Below are 24,862 nucleotides of genomic sequence, written 5' to 3' on the forward strand. Positions count from 1 at the left end.
TGTATTTAATTATCTTTTAATCATTCATCCTTCCTAAATTAACTCCATAGAATTCCCAAATATTTCAGCACGATTGTGTTTGGTCAGTTTGTCATAAATAAGATGGTTGTCTTTTTAACGTTTCTTGATCAGTCTTTTTCTTAAATAAAATCTGTGCCACGTGTATAGAAAATATAACCTGGCGTTTTTGATTGACGTCAACAGGCTTTTCTAAAGGCTGAGAATTAAAGGAATACAGTGATGCATGATAAATTTGTCTTCTTCTTCTTCGTTTTCTTCTTCTTCTTCTTCTTCTTCTTCTTCTTCTTATATCGGAACTATTTTTTTTTAAATTGACAAATTTCTTTATTTATAGTAGAGCATCATACACATTCAGCTGCTCGTATTACTATATGCACATTTCTTCCTACCTACAGTTTTCTGTGCATTAATGAGTGTTTGATATATTCGTGGAACCTCATGTGCTTGTGCAATTGCATATGCGCATGCGTGGGCAATACGTAAGCGCAAAGAGAGAGAGAGAGAGAGAGAGAGAGAGAGAGAGTGTGTGTGTGTTTCATTTCTGCCTACCTGCAATTTTCTGTTAATCAGCGAGTGTGCGATAGATATGCATGTGTAATTTTATACTTACATGCATGAGCAATACGTATACAGAGAGAGAGAGAGAGAGAGAGTGTTCATTTATGCCTGCCTGCAATTTTCTGTTAATCAGCGAGTGTGCGATAGATATGCATGTGTAATTTTATACTTACATGCATGAGCAATACGTATACACAGAGAGAGAGAGAGAGAGAGAGAGAGAGAGAGAGAGAGAGAGAGAGAGTTCATTTCTGCCTACCTGCAATTTTCTGTTAATCAGCGAGTGTGCGATAGATATGCATGTGTAATTTTATACTTACATGCATGAGCAATACGTATACACAGAGAGAGAGAGAGAGAGAGAGAGAGAGAGAGAGAGAGAGATTTCTGCCTACCTGCAATTTTCTGTTAATCAGAGTGTGCGATAGATATGCATGTGTAATTTTATACTTACATGCATGAGCAATTCAGAGAGAGAGAGAGAGAGTGTTCATTTATGCCTGCCTGCAATTTTCTGTTAATCAGCGAGTGTGCGATAGATATGCATGTGTAATTTTATACTTACATGCATGAGCAATACGTATACACAGAGAGAGAGAGAGAGAGAGAGAGAGAGAGAGAGAGAGAGAGAGAGAGAGAGAGAGAGAGTGTTCATTTCTGCCTACCTGCAATTTTCTGTTAATCAGCGAGTGTGCGATAGATATGCATGTGTAATTTTATACTTACATGCATGAGCAATACGTATACACAGAGAGAGAGAGAGAGAGAGAGAGAGAGAGAGAGAGAGAGAGAGAGAGAGAGAGAGTGTTCATTTCTGCCTACCTGCAATTTTCTGTTAATCAGCGAGTGTGCGATAGATATGCATGTGTAATTTTATACGTACATGCATGAGCAATACGTATACAGAGAGAGAGAGAGAGAGAGAGAGAGAGAGAGAGAGAGAGAGAGAGAGAGAGAGAGAGAGTGTTCATTTCTGCCTACCTGCAATTTTCTGTTAATTAGCGAGTGTGCGATAGATATGCATGTGTAATTTTATACTTACATGCATGAGCAATACGTATACACACACAGAGAGAGAGAGAGAGAGAGAGAGAGAGTTCATTTCTGCCTACCTGCAATTTTCTGTTAATCAGCGAGTGTGCGATAGATATGTATGTGTAATTTTATACGTACATGCATGAGCAATACGTATGCACACAGAGAGAGAGAGAGAGAGAGAGAGAGAGAGAGAGAGAGAGAGAGAGAGAGAGAGAGAGAGAGAGAGAAAAATGTTCATTTCTGCCTACCTACAATTTTCTGTTCATTAACGAGTGTGCGATAGTTATGCATGTGTAACTTCATACGCACATGCATAGGCGATACGTATGTACAGAGAGAGAGAGAGAGAGAGAGAGAGAGAGAGAGAGAGAGAGAGAGAGAGAGAGAATGTTTTTTTCTGCCTACCTGCAATTTTCTGTTCATTAACGAGTGTGCGATAGTTATGCATGTATAACTTCATACGCACATGCATGGGCGATACGTATGTACAGAGAGAGAGAGAGAGAGAGAGAGAGAGAGAGAGAGAGAGAGAGAGATAGAGAGAGATAATTACAGACAAGGACACAGTCGCGTAAAGGGAAAATGATCAATGCGTAGGCACAAATCGACTTCGCAATAGCCCTCATACAAATTGCCAGACCTCAGTAAAAGCACGTAGATTTTTTTTTATAATTAGTTGAAGTTCCTGTTAGTTATTTTCGTTTGATCTTTCCAAGAAGAAGGGAGTATTGCCTCTTCCCACATCCTACGCTTTGGATAATTTCGCTAACGACCTGGTGGAATCTTGGCATTTCCAGGCTTCATGAAATGTGTGAGCGAGAGATGTCAGTCTCTCTCTCTCTCTCTCTCGCACACACACACAAATACATGTCATACGTACTTAATATCTAGACAATGAAACATGATTGCATTTAGAATTCCTTGGTTTCTTTTCAGCAGAGGCGATGTGGTGTAAAAGGTTGCAATTGAGAGATGAAACGTGTCTTGGGAAAACGTTTCATGCCGAGATGTAATCCAGTTGTCGTTCTTGGCTGTTATGAGCAAATGTACCCTGAGAGGTTTCTGTTAACAAGGCATATCGTAATTCCCCAGATATCTGTTAACTGCAAGTGGCTGAATGCTGGTATCAAACTATAAGACATCTTTCATTTATCATGAAAGTCACGCAGATGAGTGGATGGATGGCATAGGCACCCAAGCCTTTTGAGCAATTTATAGACACAAGGATGTATTCCTACTTTTACATTTGTTTTACCTTAGTTGAAATGGCTGCTCTTCCTGAAGATGTTCTTTCCTACTCTTTCCTCAAGCATTTCTAATTGGCCTCTGGGCTGTGTGGCATGTGCCTTTCCTCATAAGGATGGGTCAGTTTCCTATTACCATGTACTTATGTATGTATACGTGTGTGTGTGTGTGTTTGTGTGTGTGTGTGTTTGTTTGTTAGTGTTTATCATACTTTTAGAATGTTAGTCTATTAAACATTTAACATGCGGTATTCATATGTATCAAATGTTGAACATACCTGAAGCTTCCAGATACAAAAAAATAAGAAATTGGAAACCGACCATCCTCGATATAATCTGATAAGCAGGCTTCTGTTTATCAGGTTATATCAAAGATGGACGGAGTCAAATCTTTTTTTTTTATGGAAGCGTCAAGTATATTTAACATTTGATACATATGAATACCGCATGTTAAATGTTTCATAGACTAACATTCTAAAAGTATGATAAACACTAACAAACACACACACACACACACACACACACACACACACACGTATACATACATAAGTATGTATACGCGAATTCAAGCAGCAACTCAACGTTATCCAGCACTAAAGGACTTCGGTCACATCCGGTATTCGCCACGACCTTGCATTATTCCTTAATCACTGCCTCCTACGGGAAGCAGTGGAATAAAAAAGAAATGCGAAATTATTCATACCTGACTTGACAACCCATGGTGTACCTTTCGGACATTTCGGGGAAAGGTGGTCTTCGTCCCCGGTAGTCGTTTAAGGGCACTGAGCAGCCAACAGCCCTTCTTCCTCTGAAGCGCTGCTTGCTGCTTTGAAGGAAAATTGTTTGGATAAATCTGTTTTTTTATTTTCTTTTTTTCCTGTTTACATTTCTATTCTATTTGTGTTTTTGATCATTTATCCCTTCAACAAAACAACTTCAGGCAGCTGAGGGTGCGTCCACGCCACTTGAAACATGTCATAAACATATTGCACGCACACATCACAGACTTACTGGTAGCGCTAGCCAGGGCTTCATACAACTATTCAGCACTGATTAAAGATTCGTTCTTCACTTACGGACGCTGACTTGTTGTCAATTTGTTTGCTATATGTATGCGAGAAGAAGCCGACATGTGTTTAAACACGACATGTTCAACTCTGACATCAGTCATCATCGGCCTACCTCTCTCAGGTAGGAGGGCACTCTGCCAGGTACGTGAAGGCGTCTGCTGCGCGTGATTTACTTCCTTAATCTCAGCCTAGTCTCGAAAATCTGGAATGGAATGGAATGAAATGGGATATAGAATTTAGGCCAAAGGCCAAGCACTGGGACCTATGAGGTCGTTCAGCGCTGGAAGGGAAATTGAGAGTAGTCGGGTTCGAAAGGTGTAACAGAATGAAAACCTCAAAGCAGTTGCACGATGAAACATTTGATATGAGAGGGTGGAAAGAAACGTATAAGAAAGAGAACGTGAACGGAGGTACAGTCAAAGGAATGAAAGGGGTTGCAGCTAGGGGCCGAGGGGACGCTGCAAAGAAACTTACGTAACGCACTGACGGCGCTATCCAACTACGAGGGTCGACAGTCTGTAATGGCTGGTTCGTACGAGTTTGTAGAAAGCCCAAGATGAGAATGGTGGGGTAATTTGCCACTGATATCACAGAAATTGATGATAATCAACAGACTGCACTTATGGACAGAATTCAGGAGCGCCGTATTCTCCTTCACCTGTAAAACAAATAGTCTGATTAATCTCTGGACACTTGCATCACCAGTAGCTCATTATATTCGAAATACTTTGTTCCTATATCCAGGACACATTATTTCTTCAAAATCTTTTTGGAATGGGATCCATGGCTCCCTCTATTCTTTTATTGAAAGATGAAATATTAGTTTCAGATATTAGTACTAGTAAAAGAACAAACATCGACGTCAATTTACAATAATATTATTGACGAGTCATTAACAAATTTATGCAAAGAAACTACGTAAAGTACACCCCTTCTTCCCCCTGTTCCCTTGTCCCTCCTTATCTCAACCCCTTCAACCCTCCCTCCCCCTCCATTCCATTACCTCCTCCGTTCCTCCTTCTTTCTCATAGTCTCGTGATTGATCTCTACGGTTCCAAGTATCGAATTGGAATAATTGAAAGTGCATCTGGTATGTATATGCCGCCATCTTGTGTCCGAGAACTGTGTTTGATGTCTTGAAGACTTGAGTTCCCTATTCATTCTTTATAAGCGCATCAGAATGGAGCTCCGTGTTTATTCTCGTATTCCTGGAATCCTCAAGTTTGCTAAATAAATTTATCCTTAGAAAGTATTTTCTCTTTTTAAATAGTTCTGGATGTGATTGAGGCATAGGCTGCGTCTTCTTCGAGGATCTCTCTCTCTCTCTCTCTCTCTCTCTCTCTCTCTCTCTCTCTCTCTCTCTCTCTCTCTCTCTACGTGGCGCAATCGTACCGCCTTCGGAGCGTGGCCGAAGAGCCCGAGTTCGATCCCTAAAATGGGCAAGGAGAGGAACAGCATGGGTGCATGCTCTTTAAAATCGAAGTTGACCAAAGCAGTAAATCAGATACCAGGCTATTAGTCGACTATCAAGGGTGAAAACTGGGCGGGGAAAGAGAAATGAAAAGAAAAGCGAAATAGTAGATAGGATTTATATGCTATATTATTATACGAAGTGCAAGAATAAAAAAATCAGAAGGCCTCGACGACACCATTCGACCGAAAACTACCCATCTCTCTCTCTCTCTCTCTCTCTCTCTCTCTCTCTCTCTCTCTCTCTCTCTCTCTCTTTAACGCCGTTTTAGTACCGTTTGGTTTGAAGATCATAATTCAATCTGTCAAGTTTATTTGTAGACTAACTTTATTCAGAAATATATTTCATATTTTAGCTTTTCTTCCAAAAAGATTGTGAGCACAGGCTTTTGCTCTTAGGCAACCTGTGAAGTTTATTCATACTTCGGCTTTCATTCAGAATATCTGATTCATACATCGGTTTTCATTCAGAATATCTGATTCATACATCGGTTTTCATTCAGAATATCTGATTCATACATCGGTTTGTTCTCGGAAAAGGTCATTCATGAATGTGTTTTCCTTTCTGAGAAACTCATTCACTCATAAATTTCATCAGGAAAGGTCATTCATCCGTGAGTTTCTTGTTTTGAAGAACTCATTCATACATCAGTTTCGTCTTTAAAAATCATCCTCATTCATACTCAAGGTTTATTAATATGAAAAGCTCATTCATACATCAGTTTCTTGTTTTGAAAAGCTCATTCATGCGTCAGTTTCTTCTTTCCTGAAAATTCATTCAGACATCAGTTTTTCATCTGAAAAACTCTGTCACAGATCATTTTTCTTTTAGTTTTCGACATCCGGAAAGCTATTTCATTCATTAGTTTCTTCTTTTGAAAAGTTCATGTGTACTTTAGTTTTTCATCTAAAAACCTTATTCATACTCATTCATTCTTCAAGAAAGCTGATTCATGCATCAGTTTCTTCTGAAAAGCTCATTCATACTTATGTATTTCATTTGAAACTCTCATTTGTACTTTAGGTTTTTCATCAGAAAAACTCATTTGTACATCAGTATTCTTTTGAAAAGCTAATTCCCGCTTATGTTTTTCATCTGAAAAGCTCATTTGCAAATAAGTTTTTTTCATCAGAAAAACTCATTTGTGCATCAGTATTCTCTAGAAAAGCTAATTCCCGCTTATGTTTTTCATCTGAAAAGCTCATTTGCACATAAGTTTTTTCAGCAGAAAAACTCATTTGTATATCAGTATTCCTTTGAAAAGCTAATTCCCGCTTATGTTTTTCATCTGAAAAGCTCATTTGCAAATAAGTTTTTTCATCAGAAAAACTCATTTGTACATCAGTATTCTCTAGAAAAGCTAATTCCCGCTTATGTTTTTCATCTGAAAAGCTCATTTGCAAATAAGTTTTTTCATCAGAAAAACTCATTAGTACATCAGTATTCTCTAGAAAAGCTAATTCCCGCTTATGTTTTTCATCTGAAAAACTTATTTGCAAATAAGTTTTTTCATCAGAAAAACTCATTTGTACATCAATATTCTCTAGAAAAGCTAATTCCCGCTTATGTTTTTCATCTGAAAAACTTATTTGCAAATAAGTTTTTTTCATCAGGGTAGCTCATTCATACATCAGTCTCTTCATCTGGAAAGCTCATTCATTTAACAGCTTTTTTTCCTGCTTTGTTTATTCGCGGACTCAGTTTTCTTCTGAAAAGCCGGTGCTTCCAGCTATTTTTATTTAATAAACCTAATTACAAATACACTTGCTTATTCGTTAAATTCGACATACGTTTCTAGTCTTAAAAAGGTAGTTCTTACATATATTTTTATTATGAAATATTATTCATACTTTACTTTTCACCTCTATATATGTATATATATATGTATACATATATATATCAATAAATTTATATACATATATATAAATATATATATATATATATATGTATATATATATATATATATATATATATATATATATATATATATATATATATATATATATATATACATATAAACTCTTTAGTAATGAAAACTTTTCTATGAACACTAAATTATGATGTCAATGTCAGATGATGATTTCGAAACGCTTCGAACGCATATTTATTTATCTGTTTGCTTATTTGTTTTACAGAATCAAAGAGTGAACAAGTAATTTCATCCGAACACTATATATACCCTTAGAAAACTTTCTCTTATCCGCAAAATGTCATGGAAACATTGGTTTTATAATCGAACTCAAAAAGAAACTTCTCGTCTCTGACAGCCTGACGAAAAATTCCATTTCATATTTACACAAATAGATCAGAGGCCGGAGAACTTTGCTTATTGAGCGAATAATAAAATGAGTATTTATTGACTGGAAAATGATTGACTGGTGTCTGTTGGCTAGCGTCGCAGCGAGGGTCTTCTCATGAATGCTTAGGAGAGAAGCTGATGAGGCTAATTGGCAAATGCTTCTGAAAGGAAAAATGGGGCCTAATTTGTTAATGTTAGTGCAGAAAAGAGTGGTGGCTAATTCGTTTTCCTTGAAACAAAAAGAGAGAAAGAGCGTGAATGCTCTGGGAAGTAAGTTAGGACTAATTTGGAGCCACCCTAAAAGTAGGGACTAAATCATGAATACTTACTGCAAGAGGAGTAGAAACTAATGTTTAGTACAGAAAGACTGTCAGGTAATTAGTGAATGCCTGAGGCAAAACCAGTGTGGGCGATTTCATGAATGCTTAGTACATAGAGAGTGAAGGCTAATTCGTGAATGCTCAGTGAATAAATAGCGGGGATTAATTCTTAACTGATTTTTAAGGAAACATTTAGAGTCTAATTTTGCGAATGCTTAGTTCAGAAAGAATGGTGACTATTTCATGATTGCTTAGTACAGGAAATGTGAACAATCAAATCAGAGCGTGTTTCGTACAGACTTAGTGGCAACTAATCAGTGAAACTTTTATGTAGATAGAGAACGGAATAATTCATGAATGTTTAGTAAATCATTATTTCCCTTTAGGTAACGTTCACTAAACCCTCCTTTTAATATCCAGAATCTACTGCAGAAATTTTGGGCGGAAAGCTATTCAAGTCTTTATTGAAAATATAAATATGCAGTCAAGTCTCAAGTTAATATTACTGCACACAAGTAAAAAGTGCCCCGAAGTTTCTTCGGCGCAATCGAGTTTTCTGTACAGCGTGTAATGCTGTATGAAGCTCTCAGCCACGACCCATGAAACTCTCACCCGCGGCCCATGAAACTTTCAGCCGCAGCCCGGTGGTGTCCTGTGTTGTTGGCTCTTATAGCGGTGCCAGACGCACGATCAGGCTAACTTTAAACTTAGATTAAATAAAAACTACTGAGGCTAGAGGGCTGCAATTTGATGTTTGATGATTGGAGGGTGGATGACCAACATACCATTTTCAGCCCTCTAGCCTCAGTAGTTTTTAAGATCTGAGGGCGGACAGAAAAAGTACGGACAAAAAAGTACGGACCGACAGACAAACAGCCACCCCAATAGTTTTCTTTTACAGAAAACTAAAAAAAAAAAAAAGAAAATCATACTAAAAAGCTAAGGCTGTGTCTTTTCTGTTGTATTTGTTGCAAGACATAAAAGTTGTAAAAACAATGAAGAAGTTTGATCCTCGAATCTGAAGGCAATAACTGGACATCATTTCACCTAGAAAATCCGAGACAAATAATTTCGTTTTAAGATTCATTTTTAAAACCTAATTTTTCTCTTTAAGGTTATGGGGTAGAACATCTACGATGTAACGAGATCACGAAAACGCTTTTCATTCTGCGCTTTGGCTATTTTTGGTAGCTTCATTAGTAGTCTTAGTGAAAGTTCGTTAAGGTAGTTAATGAGTTGTTTACCTTGCCTACATGACAAGCCGTTGAATATTATCACCTGTAATTTCTACTCACCTGATAAATGGTTATTTGGATCTTTAGCCTTAAGGGCCAGTTAGTAACAAGTGGGGAAGACTGATATATATATATATGTATATATATATATATATATATATATATATATATATATATATATATATATATATATATATATATATATATATATATATATATATATATATATGTACATATATATAAATATTATTTTTATATATTATATATATATGCATTATATATACATTATATATATATTATTTATATATATATATATATATTATATATATAAATGGGGATTTCATTACTCCACGATCAGGAAAATCACTTATAAATTAGCTATAATGTAACAGCCTCCTTAAAAGCTACGGAGCCTGCGATTTGTAATAATTCATAAACTGAAAACGGAAAAAAAAAATCTCTTTGAATCTTGTCGCACAACTTACAGACGTGAGATACGACCATCCTGAAAACCAATACTAGATACTACTGCAACCAGGTAAATCAGATCATGAACGTGTCCCCCAATCCAAGTCTGAGGTAATCCTGTTCGCGAAAACTTTGTCCCTTGCATCTCTTGCCACGGGAAAGCGGTCGAGAGGCAGCGGAAAAGAACCCAGTCATGTACCTTCGTCACCTCCCTTGGCTTGGCTGGACGCGTCTGGGGCCAATTATTTCATGAGCGCGTATGGTTGGTTGATGAGCCATTGAAAGGGACGAGACCTTGACGTCATTGCATTAAAATGACGTTGCGGATTCGCGGGGACGAATTGGCCCCTATCATGGCGTGATCTTACACGTATTACTATGCCACATAATCATATATATTCAGTAGATCGTACTCAATATGCCATAGTACTTCATATGGCAACCAATAAACTTTGGCCTCTTCTAAGATCTTAATCGATATTCTAACCTGCATTTTGATTTAGAACGGTACATTTCTAGTTTTATATGATCGTACCCATTCTCCTACGCTAAAAACAAACATGCAAACGGTCTCACTTTGAGCAAGTGCTTTAAATAGTCAAACGCAAGCAGACACGTCGTCGATAGCATGAAAAACGAAATATATCTTTGGACCACATTGCAAAATATCATTTAGAACGCGAGCTTATGAAAGGTAACAGGGAGAAGTCCCTCGAGCAAGTGTGAATTCGATAGGAATTGCAGAGGCGTGCAACAAGTGTCATATGTTTATTCATAGGTACCAGTCTACCTTTCGTGTCTGCTTCTCAGTCCAGCTTTTGCCCGTTGCATAAGCTGTTTTGAAATGCTCATCAACAGCCTTTGACGTATATGAACTCCGAAGTATATTTACACCGTCTGTATTAATACACAATAGCATGCTGTTATGTAATAAATCATACGCTATATGCATGTTTTGTTTGTATAAACATACATACATACATACATACATACATACATACATACATACATACATACATGTGCGTGCAAGTGTTGCGCTCGTAAGGAAAAGCACAGATCTTCTTATATATGAAAGAAAAATAGTAGAAGCTACTGGAATGAATTAACTGGATCGTGTGTCTACTGTAAGTGGGAAGAAAGTAAAGGTAACAAAATGCCTCGCAAGATTCAGCTTATTGAGAGAAAATGAATCGGCGTTTTAAGTTTAAGTGAGTTCGATCACATGAAATGAATTCCGAAAGATCAGGTGGCGAAAAAAAAGAGCATATGCACCAGCATTCACAGAAAGAAAAAAACAGAAGATTAAACACCTCGATCGATGTAGAGGCAGAGGTGTTAGAATGTCAAAGAGGATTGGCAGTGAGCTCAAGATACGAGTGCAGTACGCCTGAGTATTTGAATGTACGGGATCGACGTACTGATGATGAGCCTTCATAGTTACGCTTTTTCAACACAGCTGTTTAGGGATGGATGTGGCAGTGCCCACTGTCTGCTTCTCCAGAACACGAACATCACCCCACATCAACCTCATGCCACCCCAAGGAAACATCCAACTGGAGACAGATAGCGTCTTATGACAGATGAATGTCAATGCATAGGATTCAGCCTGTATCTTGAATGAAGGACCTGGTATCTTATTTTCGCAATAACTGAGTCTTCTGGCGCAATCGAGTTTTCTGTACAGCGTATAATGCTGTATGAAACTCTCAGCCACGGCCCATGAAACTCTCACCCCGGCCCATGAAACTTTCACCCACGTCCCGGTGGTGGCCTGTGTTGTTGGCACCTATAGCGGTGCCAGACGCGCGATCATGGCTAACTTTATTAACATAAAATAAAATAAAAACTACCTAGGCTAGAGGGCTTGTTATTTGGTATGTTTGATGATTGGAGGGTGGATGATCAACAGGCCAATTTGCAGCCCTCTAGCCTCAGTAGTTTTTAAGATCTGAGGGCGGACAGTAAGAGTGCGGACGGACAGACAAATAGCTATCTCAAAAGTTTTCTTTTACAGAAAACTAAAACGAGGGAAGAACGGGTAAGGAAACTGAGTGAGGCTTAACCTCGAGGTAGGAAACAGAAAAAAAGATTGAAGGAATGCTATAAGCAGGATCTTCGGCTACCAGAGCCTTGTGCAGATTCTGTAGAAGTCCTTGGAAACATGAAGACCCTCGACGGCAAGGTCTTCAAGTTCCTCCGGGAAAAAGATCAAATATCAAAAGATCTAACACAAAAAGATCTGAATTAGTTTGACCGGACAGTAGTCTTCAGATCTGACGAGCTTTTTGATCTTAAACCATTCTTCACCTCAGCTGTCTTGAGATTAAAAGTTAGATTTTATCATTGTTTAATTAATCAAGATCATTGGAATATTCCAGTTAAACACCGTTTTTTTAAATTGCAATTAAAAAAATACAACGACATGAATTAAACCTGAAAAAAATCTGACATTCACCTTTGTTTCTTCCAAAAGGAAAATAATGACTACAAAAAAAAAACAGTAAAAAATGCTCCGGAATTTCTTCGTCACAATCGAGTTTTCTGTACAGCCGCTGCAGCGTATAATGAAGGCCACCGAAAATAGGTCTATCTTTCGGTAGTCTCGGTATAATGCTGTATGAGCCACGGACCATGAAACTTTAACCACGGCCCGGTGATGGCGTATCGTATATCGTTGCCAGAAGCACGGTTTTGGCTAACTTTAACCTTGAATAAAATAAAAACTACTGTGGTTAGAGGGCTGCAATTTGGTATGTTTGATGATTGGAGGGTGGATGGTCAACATACCAATTTACAGCCCTCTAGCCTCAGTAGTTTTTAAAATCTAAGGGCGGACAGAAAAAAAGTGCAGACACAATAAAGTGCGGACGGACAAACGAAGCCAGCACAATAATTTTCTTTTACAGAAAACTAAAAAGGAAAAAGTCAGACAGAACAGAACCAGTTGACGATCAGGTTTTATTGCTCAGTTCATGAGCGTTCCCATGACATCAACGAGAGGTGTGATAGAGAAATAAGACTCAATTTCCTTCGTATGACTGAAGAAGCTTAAGCTTTCGTTACTGGAGATTCTAGTAAATGTTTTTATTACCGATTTCGTTCAACTTCTAAACAAGTAAAAAATGCGCCGAAGTTTCTTCGGCGCAGTCGAGTTTTCTGTACAGTGTATAATGCCGTATGAGTCGCGCCCCATTAAACTTTAACCACGGCCCGGTGGTGGCCTACCCTATATCGTTGCTGGAAGCACGGTTATGGATAACTTTAACCTTAAATCAAATCAAAACTACTGAGGCTAGAGGGCTGCAATTTGGTATGATTGATTATTGGAGGGTGGATGATCAACATACCAATTTGCAGCCTTCTAGCCTCAGTAGTTTTTAAGATCTGAGGGCGGACAGAAAAAGTGCTGACGGACAGACAAAGCCGGCACAGTTTTCCTTTACAGAAAACTAAAATCAGCTGCTCCTCAATAGTATCTAGTCTCTGTTTGTTTGTCTCTATCTACATAGCTGTCCTGAACAAAAAATACATACATACGTACACGTATGTATGCATGTATGTGAAGTAAGTAGCATGCGTGGGTGTCATTTAATTGAAAAATAAGGTCATCGAACATAAAGAATCTTTTATTTCCACTGCCTAGCTTCAAAAACGTTGAGTCTTTTTTCAAAATAATGAAAAGAAAATTTTTAAGACAACCTCTTTCATATATTAATAGCGATCTTATTTGTCAATAACAGCCTTCTGCAATGAGGGTAAACAGGCCTCTTCAACTGAAAACAACCAGAAAACTAATAAAAGCTCCAATGAAAATATATTTCCTTATCTTTCTCTTCTTTATGGCCATTTACTTAGTAGGCTTTGCGTCATTCGATTCTATAAATCATTTTATAAGTTATAGCTTTCCTTTTTTGTCTCTCTTTTCATACATTTCAAACTAATTCTAACAGGTGTGGAACCTCTCGACCTTCGGTTATATCCTTCTCAGCGGCACCCCAGAAAACAGACTGGCTGTAATAAGAAGCTGCGAGACCTACCGTGGAAAGGGTAAGTCCCTTTAAGCATCATTTTTCCCCCTATATACGTCTCGCCTTTCCGCGAATACCTCTCCGCACGTGGACACTCACGCGGTGTCTCCCCCAGTAGCGGCAGGCGTATCTCATTCGCTCCCACGCAAGGACCTCCCACGCGCCCCTGTTGCCACGGATTCCTCTCTCAGTCTCCCTCTGGCCCTGTCCACTCCTCCTCCTTATCCTCCTCCTCCTCCTCCTCCCCCGCCCCCAAACTTCTCTAAGATAGGGAAGCCACCATTACCTCACCCAATACTGGTGTCAGTTATTCTGTCCCAATTTCCTTTCGGGGTCCGGGAGGGGTGGTTAAAGTTGGCGTGTTGTTCCCTTAGAGTTATGTGGTTTTCTTGTAGATTAACCTTTCACTCTTTTTACGAAAAGGCCGGGAAGACGGACAGCTTTTAAACTAGAACTTGACACAGCTCTAAAAATAAGAAAGGAGAGAGGGAAAGAAGAATAAGGACTTGGAAAGGAACTTAACCCAGAAACAACCATACTCCCTTTCTCGTAAAGGATGGAAAATATCAGGAGCCTTGGAAAACCAGAGAGAACATTTCATTAGCCGCAACAAAGGATAAGACTCGACTGGAAATTCAGTGGATTGTTCTTATCTACGGATTAAATTCACGATGCGATGGCCTGGGGGGGTGGGGAATGTACATCCACTTAAGGGAAGAAGGACCTATTCCGGATCAGTATTCTGGAGCGCCTGAAGAAAACACGTTAAGGCAGTCATACCATGACGAGGATGAGATTCCAGGAAGATGCAAGGGCATATTTTCTTTAATTCTGACACCTCAGATACGAAAGAAATGCTCCTGTACAGCACATGAGCCCCGCAGGGTACTAGTGCCGTCAGCGTACCTCATGTACCCACCTTTTAGTCCCGAACTTTACCTCCATTCCCACTTCTTCCTTTTTATAGTTTTTTTTTTCTCTCCAACCTCTAAATCATTACTTCTTAGTGCAACTGTGGAGTTTTCTCCCACAGTTCCACCTTGAGATCTTTGTATTTCGTCTCCTGTATTTTCTGAGACTCTTTATCTTGCTGTCCAACCACTCTAGCTCCCTCTTTTCATTGTCTTAACGACTTCATAAAGTCAGTCATATAACCGAGTTTTTAGATGCCACTCAAAGCAGCAACGGAGCAGATGCTGCTCTGTCAAAATCAGTCATTTGTTGTGGTTAGTTTAAATTTCCGGAAATTAGTAATCTGAATGAAGGCAACCACAGCCTAGAAGTCTAAGCCTAACGAGGTCTTGCTGCCACCATGTAAATCAAGAAAACCGGAAGCTTTGGTAATAAAGATCCAAAGGAGTCTCTCTTTTTGAGTCTTATTTTTGAGCAAAGGCCCAAAGAGGAGGTCCCCTTGCTTGGCCTTATAAGGACATTCTTTTCAGTCGTCCAGTCTTTTTATTCGTAAAAGAAAATGTATAGACAGCTCAGAGATTACAATTACTAAGTGTTAAGTAAACACCGGTAATCTCTACTTTGAATGCGGCGATGCTTTGATAAATTTATTTTTCTAATTCTTCGTAATTCAGGTTACCATTAAGATTAAGTACGGATTAAACTGGAATATTGTATTGAAGAAAAATCTTTGAACTATAAATAGAGTATCTATTATTAACAATGTTGACTAAGAGAGGCTAGTTTTTAGAGTGTTAGACAATGCATATCTTTTTTATTTAAAGATTTCTTACGAATGTTATGTTCTTTCTCACCTTTGACTTTTGAAATTATGACTTATGAAGTTAGAACTATATGAATATTCTCAAAATCCTTAAGAATTATATCGGGGGGAAATATCTCCCTTTGCTGATATTTAAAATGTATGCGTTCAAAATTTGCATAAAAGAATGTTCTTATTTGGGATCTTGCAGTGATTACTATTATTTACATGAATTTCTTTTGTTTGAAAATGAAATTTGAAAAAAAAAAATATTCCCATCCTTCTCTCTCTCTCTCTCTCTCTCTCTCTCTCTCTCTCTCTCTCTCTCTCTCTCTCTCTCTCTCTCTCTCTCTCATTCCCTTTGTGTGTATGCGTTGTTCATGTGGTCACCCTGTTGTGTGGACTCTTCATATAAAAGTTATTCGCTTTGTTTAGTTTATATCATTTGTTAGTTATGTGAGCCTTATTCAAGGCTGATTGTTTTCCCAAATTTTCTTATTCATATTACAGTTATCTACTTTTTTCAACTTCCATATATTTATTTAAAGTTAGCTACTTCTTCCTCATTCACTTAGCATTTTTTAGGGCTGTTGATCTTTCCGAACCATTATTCGAGAAAGTTTATTTTTTCCCTAACCTTTTTCAAGGCTACTTGTGTTCCCTAGGTATTCTTCAGGTTTTTTCCTTTGCTTAACGAACAACATCATACGGAAAATTAGGTTTTTTTTCTGTCTGCAAAGACTAATAAGACAACACAAGGTCATCGTCTTATCCAGCCTAGGCCTACAAGAAAAAAGCATTAAAAAAAATGGAAGAAAAGATCGGGGCTGACCATCGAAAACTGTGAGGTTTATTAGAATCAGAAAAACCGTAACAAATGGACGGTTCCAAAGTTTGGTGGCAGAAGAAAAAGCAGAAGAATTTTGCAGAATCGAGCAATCACTGGCTTGCCCGCGTTACGTGGCTGGCTTAGGGTAGGAAGGAATCTGCTTCAGGAGAGAGAAATAATGACCAAAGCAGCATCAGGAACAGAGAAAGAGGAAATAGCGGACGGACAGGCACAGGCCTTGGATTCAACTGGTTGTCTTTGGCTGGCTCAAGAAAAGAAACGCAAAAAAAAAAAAAAAAAAACAATCTTCGGATAGTAAGATTTCCGATAGACAATAAGAGAAATATAAAGTTTCAGTAATGTAGGGTTAAGGAAAATTCGTTATTATTATTATTATTATTATTATTATTATTATTATTATTATTATTATTATTATTATTATTATTATTATTATTCATAAGACAACCCCCCATGCATATGGAACAATCCTGCAGGGCTATTGACTTGAAATTCAACCTTCCTAAGAATATAAAAATGGAAAAAATAAAAGATCAATTATAGAAATATAAAATTTTGAAAAAATAATAATAATAATAACAATAACCTTAATGATAATAATAATGGATTCTCTGAGCTCATTTTAAACAAATATTTCATGAAGCTACAGAGGATAATAGTAAACATCAGAAGGAGGGGATAATAGTAAACATCAGAAGGAGGAGATCAGGTATTAGAAAAGGAAAAAAAGATGAATTTGTATATTGATAAATAGATAGCTGAAGATATAAATAAATGATTAAAAGACAAGGTTAACTGTATTAGGGTCGTAATGCATTGCATCTTCTCTTGACCTTTGGGGTTCCAGTTGCGCAGCATCCTCAAGGAGACAGTTCCACAGCCTCAGATTTAGGATTTTTACTGTACAGGTTGTCACAGCGTCATAACTACTGAGTCGAGACTAGGCTCTTTGATCCAGCGCTGTTTTTTTTTTTTTTCTCTCTGGATGATATTCAATGTTTGCGAAATCCAATGACTTATGAAAACAGGAAGTCAGTGCCTTCTCGGAGGAGCAGAGCCACGCATGACCCATTTCTAGCCCAAGTGTAGGAAGAGAGAGACCAAAAATAGTGGGAAATTAAGCGCAATAGCCGGATGTGGTGTGAAGTACCACACACCCAGGTGACATGATGAGAGGCCATTATCTCTTGAAATAACACTCTGTCATCATCGCCAGCTTTTCTATTGGTTACTGTCATCTAGGAATCCCTACTGCTTCGTTGGTTATTTACCAAGTATATTTATCATATATTGTAGGCGGCACTGATTCTTCCTAATGTATTACCAGAAAAAATGTATTTCGTGCTCTCGTTCAATGAAGTGAATCTTTTTTGGTTGAAGACATAGCAGTCGACGCTTCATGTAAGAAAAAGTTAAGTATCCCTTAGTTTAACCAGACCACTGAGCTGATTAACAACTCTCTTAGGGCTGGCCCGAAGGATTAGATTTATATTACGTGGCTAAGAACCAACTGGTTACCTAGCAACGGGACCTACAGCTTATTGTGGAATCCGAACCACATTATAGCGAGAAATGAATTTCTATCACCAGAAGTAAATTCCTCTAATTCTTCTTTGGCCGGTCGTAGAATCGAACGCGGGGCCAGCAGAGTGCGAGCTGAGAACGGTACCCACCCGTCCAATGAAGCCATTTCATGCAAGAACGAAGAAAACTACCTCGTGGACTCATTTCTCTTAAGAGTGCCATAATATCTGTGCACATTGAATTTCCTGACTCCTAAGACTAATTATAAATCTACCTAACTCTGGAAGATTATTTCCGACTTCTTCTGCACCACTTGTGCCACGTCTGGGAAGTGTGGCTTGAAGGGATATTATATTCTCTCATTTTTGTATAACAACAGCATTTAGTATTTACTAGATGAAAAAGTCTCCAGAGAAATAAATACTCCCATTCCGATTTCACAGAAAGCTATGAGTAAATGCATCGGAAATTCGCTCATAATTATACCCTTGCATTATGACTGAGTTTACACAGAATTCCAGGCTCGTCAACACTTCTTTAGAAACCTTTAGAACCTTACTTCCCTTTTATAATAGTACTCTCGCGATAGTTTTTGGCTGGAAAAGGAAACGATAAAAATTAAAACGATTTTAACTTCTTTTAATATTAGTAACAAGATTAAAATTAACATTCACAATTATATTTGTTTAAAGCATATCGCATACTAACATTTGAGAGTTAGATCGTAGAGAAATGTTCAATATTCTTTAACCCCGTTATTTTTTTAATATATATAGATATTATCATTTCTCAACACACTGCTGGAGCAATTCAATAGTCTTTTGAATTATGTTAAGGCGTTTATTCCCTCTGTACATTTTACTTAGGAACATTAACCAACAAACAGACTAGCTTTGTTAATTCTCAGCTTTGCATGACCCAGTTTTGCACAATTTTAGATTCACCAAATGTAAGGAACCGACAAAGTTCAACAAATACAGTCAGATACATAAACTGGAGATTAGTACATATATTTTCAAATCTACTGAAAATGCAGTAAGAACAATTTCATCCAGATAAATCAGTGACCATTCATTTTATCGTATCATGCATGTTCAAAAAATGTAATGACAATCTTCAGTTTATAACTCTTGTTCCAGGAATTCATTTAAATCCAAAATGTTCATTGTCTATGTTCTATTTATCGTAACTCAAAAGAGAAAGGGGTCCACGATGTTTGTTTTATTGGGCTGGTGGCACCATGACCTGAAATGCGAGAACCCTGTGCAAATAAATAAGTTGGACTGTGGAAAAGCCTCCCAGAGGATGCCGCGTAATTGGAACTTCAGAAGTTCAACTGAAGATGCAATGCATTACTGCCCTAATACTATTCTCCTTGCATTTTAATATAGTTTTGTCCGTTTTTTTTATTTTTTTAATAAGTGGGATATCTTCTTTCTATATTTCCCTTTACCTCCTCTTACTTCTTCCTTATGAACACCATATCCTTTGGCAGCTTGAATTTCAAGTCAATGGCCCCTGTGAGCTTGTTCCATACGAATAGGTTTCATCTTCTATAATAATAATAATAATGCGAAAAAAATACACACTTTAACAGGAAGTTGTAAAAATAGTCGCCCTCGCCAAGAGCCACCACATAAATGCGGGAAGAGGTAGCTTGACGTGCTGATGAGGTCGCCCTCAAGAAGAGGAACTCGACCCCTTCAGCTCAATGAAGCAGGAACGGTCCGTATTTAACCCAGTATCTCTACCTGTCATTGTCTCCAACGCCTTCACATTCCTCTTTATTTGTACTCTTGTCTGCATCTGTTTATGCGACCTGCATTGCATGTCCACAGTTCCTGTGTACTTTGAAGTGGTCGTCCAGAAGGTCTCTGGGCTTTCCCATTGTTCCCTTTCATTTTGGGGCTTGGCTACTTCTTTCTCTACCTTTTCTTCCGCTTGAATCATACTTCAGAGCTAGCCACCAAGCCCTTCTCTTTCGTTACGGGAACGTCTGATTTATTTTCCCCTTCCCCCGCCCCCCTCTTTTTTGGCGTTTATTCATAAAGGTCTTTCATTCTGCCACAAAGATAACTGTCCGACGTTATGATGCGTCCCATTTTAGGTCTGTCAATACCGCATTCACTAATACCGCTCTCGCAGTTTTCCTCTTTTCAAATCAAAGAGATTCCGGTGATAACTTTCCTTGTTATTCTACCCTTGCTCACGTGAAATATTCCTGTGATTATTTGTTCACCAGGAAATGGGCTGGATCACGCCCACGCCCTCACTCTCCTTCCTTCGTCTCCCCATTTTTTTCCAAGACAGTTTTCCAAAGTCTTTTCTTTGCTGTTTCTTTCCGTTACTGCTTACTCGTTTAGAATTTCGCTCTCTCTCTCTCTCTCTCTCTCTCTCTCTCTCTCTCTCTCTCTCGCCTGTTTTAGCTATGTCATCTTAAATAAGCACTCCTTCACCTCAAACATGGAAAATACAAAGTCAATTTTCTTGATTAGCACCTTTTTCAAACATACGAAGATTATTAACTCAAGAGTGTCAGTATTATATTGCACTAAATAGTACAGGGTGTCAAAGTAACCGGTTTTTTTTTGCATTATTTAGCTAATGTGGGAATATAATTCAGTTACTTCACCTAGAATGGTAGGGGCTCTTGTGTTCTATGGGAAGATAATTTCGTTTCTGTAAATTCTGGTGATCGCCTGCAAACTTTTAATGATCTCATTCACCATCTTAAACGCTTCATGGAACAAGTAACATATGAGCCGAAGTTTCTTCGGCGCAATCGAGTTTTCTGTACAGCGTATAATGCTGTATGAAACTCTCAGCCACGACCCATGGAACTCTCACCCGCTGCCCATGAAACTTTCAGCCATGGCCCGATGGTGGCCTGTGCTGTTGGTACCTATAGCGGTGCTAGACGCACGATCATGGCTAACTTTAACCTTAAATAGGATAAAAACTGCTGAGGCTAGAAGGCTGCAATTTGGTATGTTTGATGATTGGAGGGTGGTTGATCAACATACCAATTTCCAGCCCTCTAGCCTCAGTAGTTTTTAAGATCTGAGGGCGGACAGAAAAAGTGCGGAGGGACAGACAAATAGCTATCTCAATAGTTTTCTTTTACAGAAAACTAAAATTGTTCATCAAGAGCAGCATTAAACTAACACCAAAGCCAGCGACCTCTCCTTCCTTCAAATCGTGTCTCTTTTGTAAGCGGATCTGGTAAGTCCCAAGTAAGCCAGCCCTTTTTCTTCAAGAATTGTCTAGGATAAAGTATCGTCTTCTTCTTCTTCTTCTTCTTCTTCTTCTTCTTCTTCTTCTTCTTCTTCTTCTTCTTCTGCACTACTCTGTTACGTAAAGATAAAGAAACGAAAAGAAAGTGAGGATTATGTTCTTTATCATTAATATATTAAATTCTTTGTTTTTCCATTTGAAGAGCAATCGTTTCTCAGTTAGAATCTCGATTCCTCTGAGAAGTATCCAGTAGGTTTGTGAAGCAAGTTTGTCGTCGACAGCGTTTTCTTCGTTGTCGACAGACAATCGTTGAAAGGAAGGCTAACAGCCAGTGCAAAATGATAAACCTAAATGCAATATTTTGCAGCCCTTGGCGTTACATGAAAGGAGGAAAAGCACCAAAACGTTACGTAAAACTACAATATTTAGTCCTATTTCTTCCAACAAGTTCACTCGTACTTGCCGTCCACCCAGGCACTGCCTCCCTCCTCCCGCCTCGTCTCGATTCTAATCTAGTAAAATACCTTGTCATTCGCCCCTCTGTGCTTCTCTATTTGTGGAAGAGTTATCTACGGCAACCACTTAGAGACCCCGCTTCCTGCTTCAGATTGGACGTTGTTTTTTTTTTTATTCTTGTCCTCTTGTTTTCCTATAATTCTGCGGCTGCTCCGAATTATTGTGCGTTTGTTTACCTCATTATCCTTTTAATATATGCACGAAGTTACGTCGAAGCGAAGTTTCTTAATACATTCTGAATGAGATCAGAATTTTGAGAAATAACCCCGTTGTTTGGATAGTCCAAGTGTTATTATAATACTTCCATCCTTACTCAGTGAGATAAATGAAGATTTTCTACAGCATCAACGTAAAATAAATAAGCTCGATCGGAAACGAATCAGTATCATATCCCAAATTGGAGCAGAATGATGAATTTCATTAGGATCATAAGAAATTATATATTAACTCGAAATGAAATCTGATAATTCATCCACTTCAAGTAAATTATGAGGGATGATGGAGACACCTGAAGTTAATTCTGAGAAATGATACTCAAGATTGGCTGTGAGAGATATAAGATCTACTCGACAGGAATTCTGATAGATTATGAGGATAACGATTCCAAAAGGCGACAGGCCTGACGCAAATAATTACGCAAGGATGATAGAGATAGAATGGGGAAAACCATGGAAAGTTACAGAGCATTAAGACAAATGAACGAATATTAAGCAGTGGCCAGGATCGTAGAAGACAACAGGGAACTTCGTGTGTGTGTGTGACTGGGAATGAAGCTACTTTTATTGCTATAGAACCTTAACCTAAACTACCAAGGACAAGCTAGAATCATACACAGAAGGTACCAGCCAGGTTTTACACCGATACCAGTGAGGTTTTAGACAGGCGGACAAATACTGAAAATATTTCTAAACTGTGGAAGAATTTTATGCACTTTGAACAGGACTATAAGATTTGTCGTAGATTTTCTTTTTGCAAGATCTCAGAATTTGATGTTCCAGCAAAATTTTTAAAACATAAAGATGCGCAGAGTTGTAAAAGTTATGTTCAGATCGGGAGATATGTAGCAATGTTCCAATGAGAGTAGCGGAGTAACACAAGGAGAAGTTTTGTCCCCGATGTTACTTGATACTTAAAACGTCAGTAGGAAAAGTGTCTGATTAAAAGAGAGAAATGTCAAAATCTTGGCCTTTGCAGAACACACAGACTTTACAGAAGAATCTATCCAGAGCATCAAATCTCTGTATTGTCCACAAAGGAGGCGAGAGGTCTAAGAGAAAACTGAGAAATAACAATACCGAATATACGACGAATCTTCGCAAATACCGAAAAGAGAATAAAATGTCAGTTTTCATTATAAACGCTGACATCCAACAATGACATGGTTGGAAAAGGGAGTTAATATTAGAAACGTGAAAAAGGCAGTAAATATTAGACTTCTGAAAAAGTCAGTAAATATTAGAACTGTGGAAAAGGCAGTAAACATTAGAACTATGAAAATGGCAGTAGATATTTGAATAGTGGACAAGGTGGTAAATGTTAGGATTGTGGAAAATACAGTAAATTTTAGAATTGTGAAAAGGCAGTAAACATTAGAATTCTTGGAAAGGTAATAGATATTAGAATTGTGGAAAAGGCAGTAAATATTAGAATAGTTGCAAACTTATTAAATATTAGAAATGTGGAAAAGGCAGTAAATATTAGAATTGTGAAAAAGCAGTAAATATCAGAATTTCGAAAAAGGTATTAAATATCAGAATTGTGGAAAAGACAGTAAATATTTGAATTGTGGAGAAGGCAACATATATAAATATTAAAACTGTGGAAAAGGCAGTAAATATTAGAATTGTGAAAAAGGCAGTAAACACTTGAATTCTGGGAAAGGTAGTATATATTAAAATTGTGAAAAAGGCAGTAAATATCAGAATTGTGGAAAAGGCAGTAAATATTTGAATTGTGGAAAATGCAGCAAATATCAGAATTGCGGAAAAGAAAGCAAATATTTGAATTGTGGAAAAGGCAGTACATATCAGAATCGGGGAAAAGCAGTAAATATCAGAATTGTGGAAAAGGCAGGAAATATTAGAATTGTGTAAAAGGCAGTAAATATCAGAATTGTGGAAAAGGCAGCAAATAATTGAATTGTGGAATAGTCAGTAAATATTAGAATTGTGAAAAGGGCAGTAAATTTTAGAATTGTGGAAAAGGCAGCAAATTTTAGAATTGTGGAAAAGACAGTAAATTTTAGAATTGTGGAAAAGGCAGTAGATATTACAATTGCGGAAAAGACAGTAAATATTAGAATTGTGGAAAAGACAATAAATATTATAACTGTTGCCAGAAGGAAAGTTTATCATATTTGGTAACACAATATTTGCAGTCAGATTTAAAGAGGTGAAACTTGTGTTGCTGCTGATTATGATGATGAGGATGATGATTATGATGATCAGGATCATGATCATGATATAGAGTATATCAGAATAATTTTTTTTTGTTCGTACTGGGGGAAGAAGCCAGGGTAAAGAAAGGTTGTTTTCCCCTCGTATCAGTCACAGTCTTTTTATAGAGCTGTCCAACGCCTGTATATAGAGGAGAGGTGCGAGGGGAGTTTATTTCCCACACCCACACCCCTTCTCTCCCCTCGACAATACCAGAAAAGGGGATTGTAAAGGGGGTAAAGTGAGTTTAGATGTCAAAGGGATTTTCAGAAAATACCTACTCGAAATTAAGACCAAATCATCTGTATCCCTGACGGCGGGGGGAAGACAATTCAATCTGCCTCGTGTACATAAATACTTTCTCATCTTTAATGTCCATATTCGTCAGTCTCCTCGTAACTGCCTGTCAGCTTATCCAGCTTTATATAAACAAGAATGTTTCAACTGTACTTAATGACAACGTCAGTGGAGCTTCACCTCCCCCCGCCCCCTCCCCCCCCAACAGCTGTCTTGTGACCTTACCTTTCATGTTAGTTTTCATACTTGTCATTAAATTTCTCATACCTTTCATGATAGTTTTCTTATCTTTCATATTATTTTTCATTCTTTTCATAAAATTTGTCATACTTTTCCTAATAGTTTTCATACCTTTCGTAATACTTTTCTTCATACCTTTCATAAGAGTTTTCATACCTTTCATAACAGCAAAATGATAAAATCAACTGTAGCTACACATTTAGTTTATATGGTCCCCCTGCACAACCTGGAAATATCCCTGCCACAAAGTAACGATAGCTATTAATAAGCCAATGTTCACAAGCTGCGAGTTCAAACAGATTC

General features: G+C 37.9%; 1 protein-coding gene across 1 annotated transcript in view; it reads right to left on the minus strand.

The window, feature by feature from the left end:
• Window positions 1-21,100: 21,100 nt before the first annotated feature.
• LOC136843519 (uncharacterized) overlaps window positions 21,101-24,862 on the minus strand; it is a 13,504-nt gene continuing 9,742 nt past the window's right edge. The window contains exon 3 of the mRNA XM_067112054.1: window positions 21,101-21,184. Coding sequence (XP_066968155.1) covers window positions 21,101-21,184 — 84 coding nt within the window. The remainder of the gene's footprint in view (window positions 21,185-24,862) is intronic.

This window comes from Macrobrachium rosenbergii, chromosome 11, assembly GCF_040412425.1.
Source record: "Macrobrachium rosenbergii isolate ZJJX-2024 chromosome 11, ASM4041242v1, whole genome shotgun sequence".
Taxonomy (NCBI): Eukaryota; Metazoa; Arthropoda; class Malacostraca; order Decapoda; family Palaemonidae; genus Macrobrachium; species Macrobrachium rosenbergii.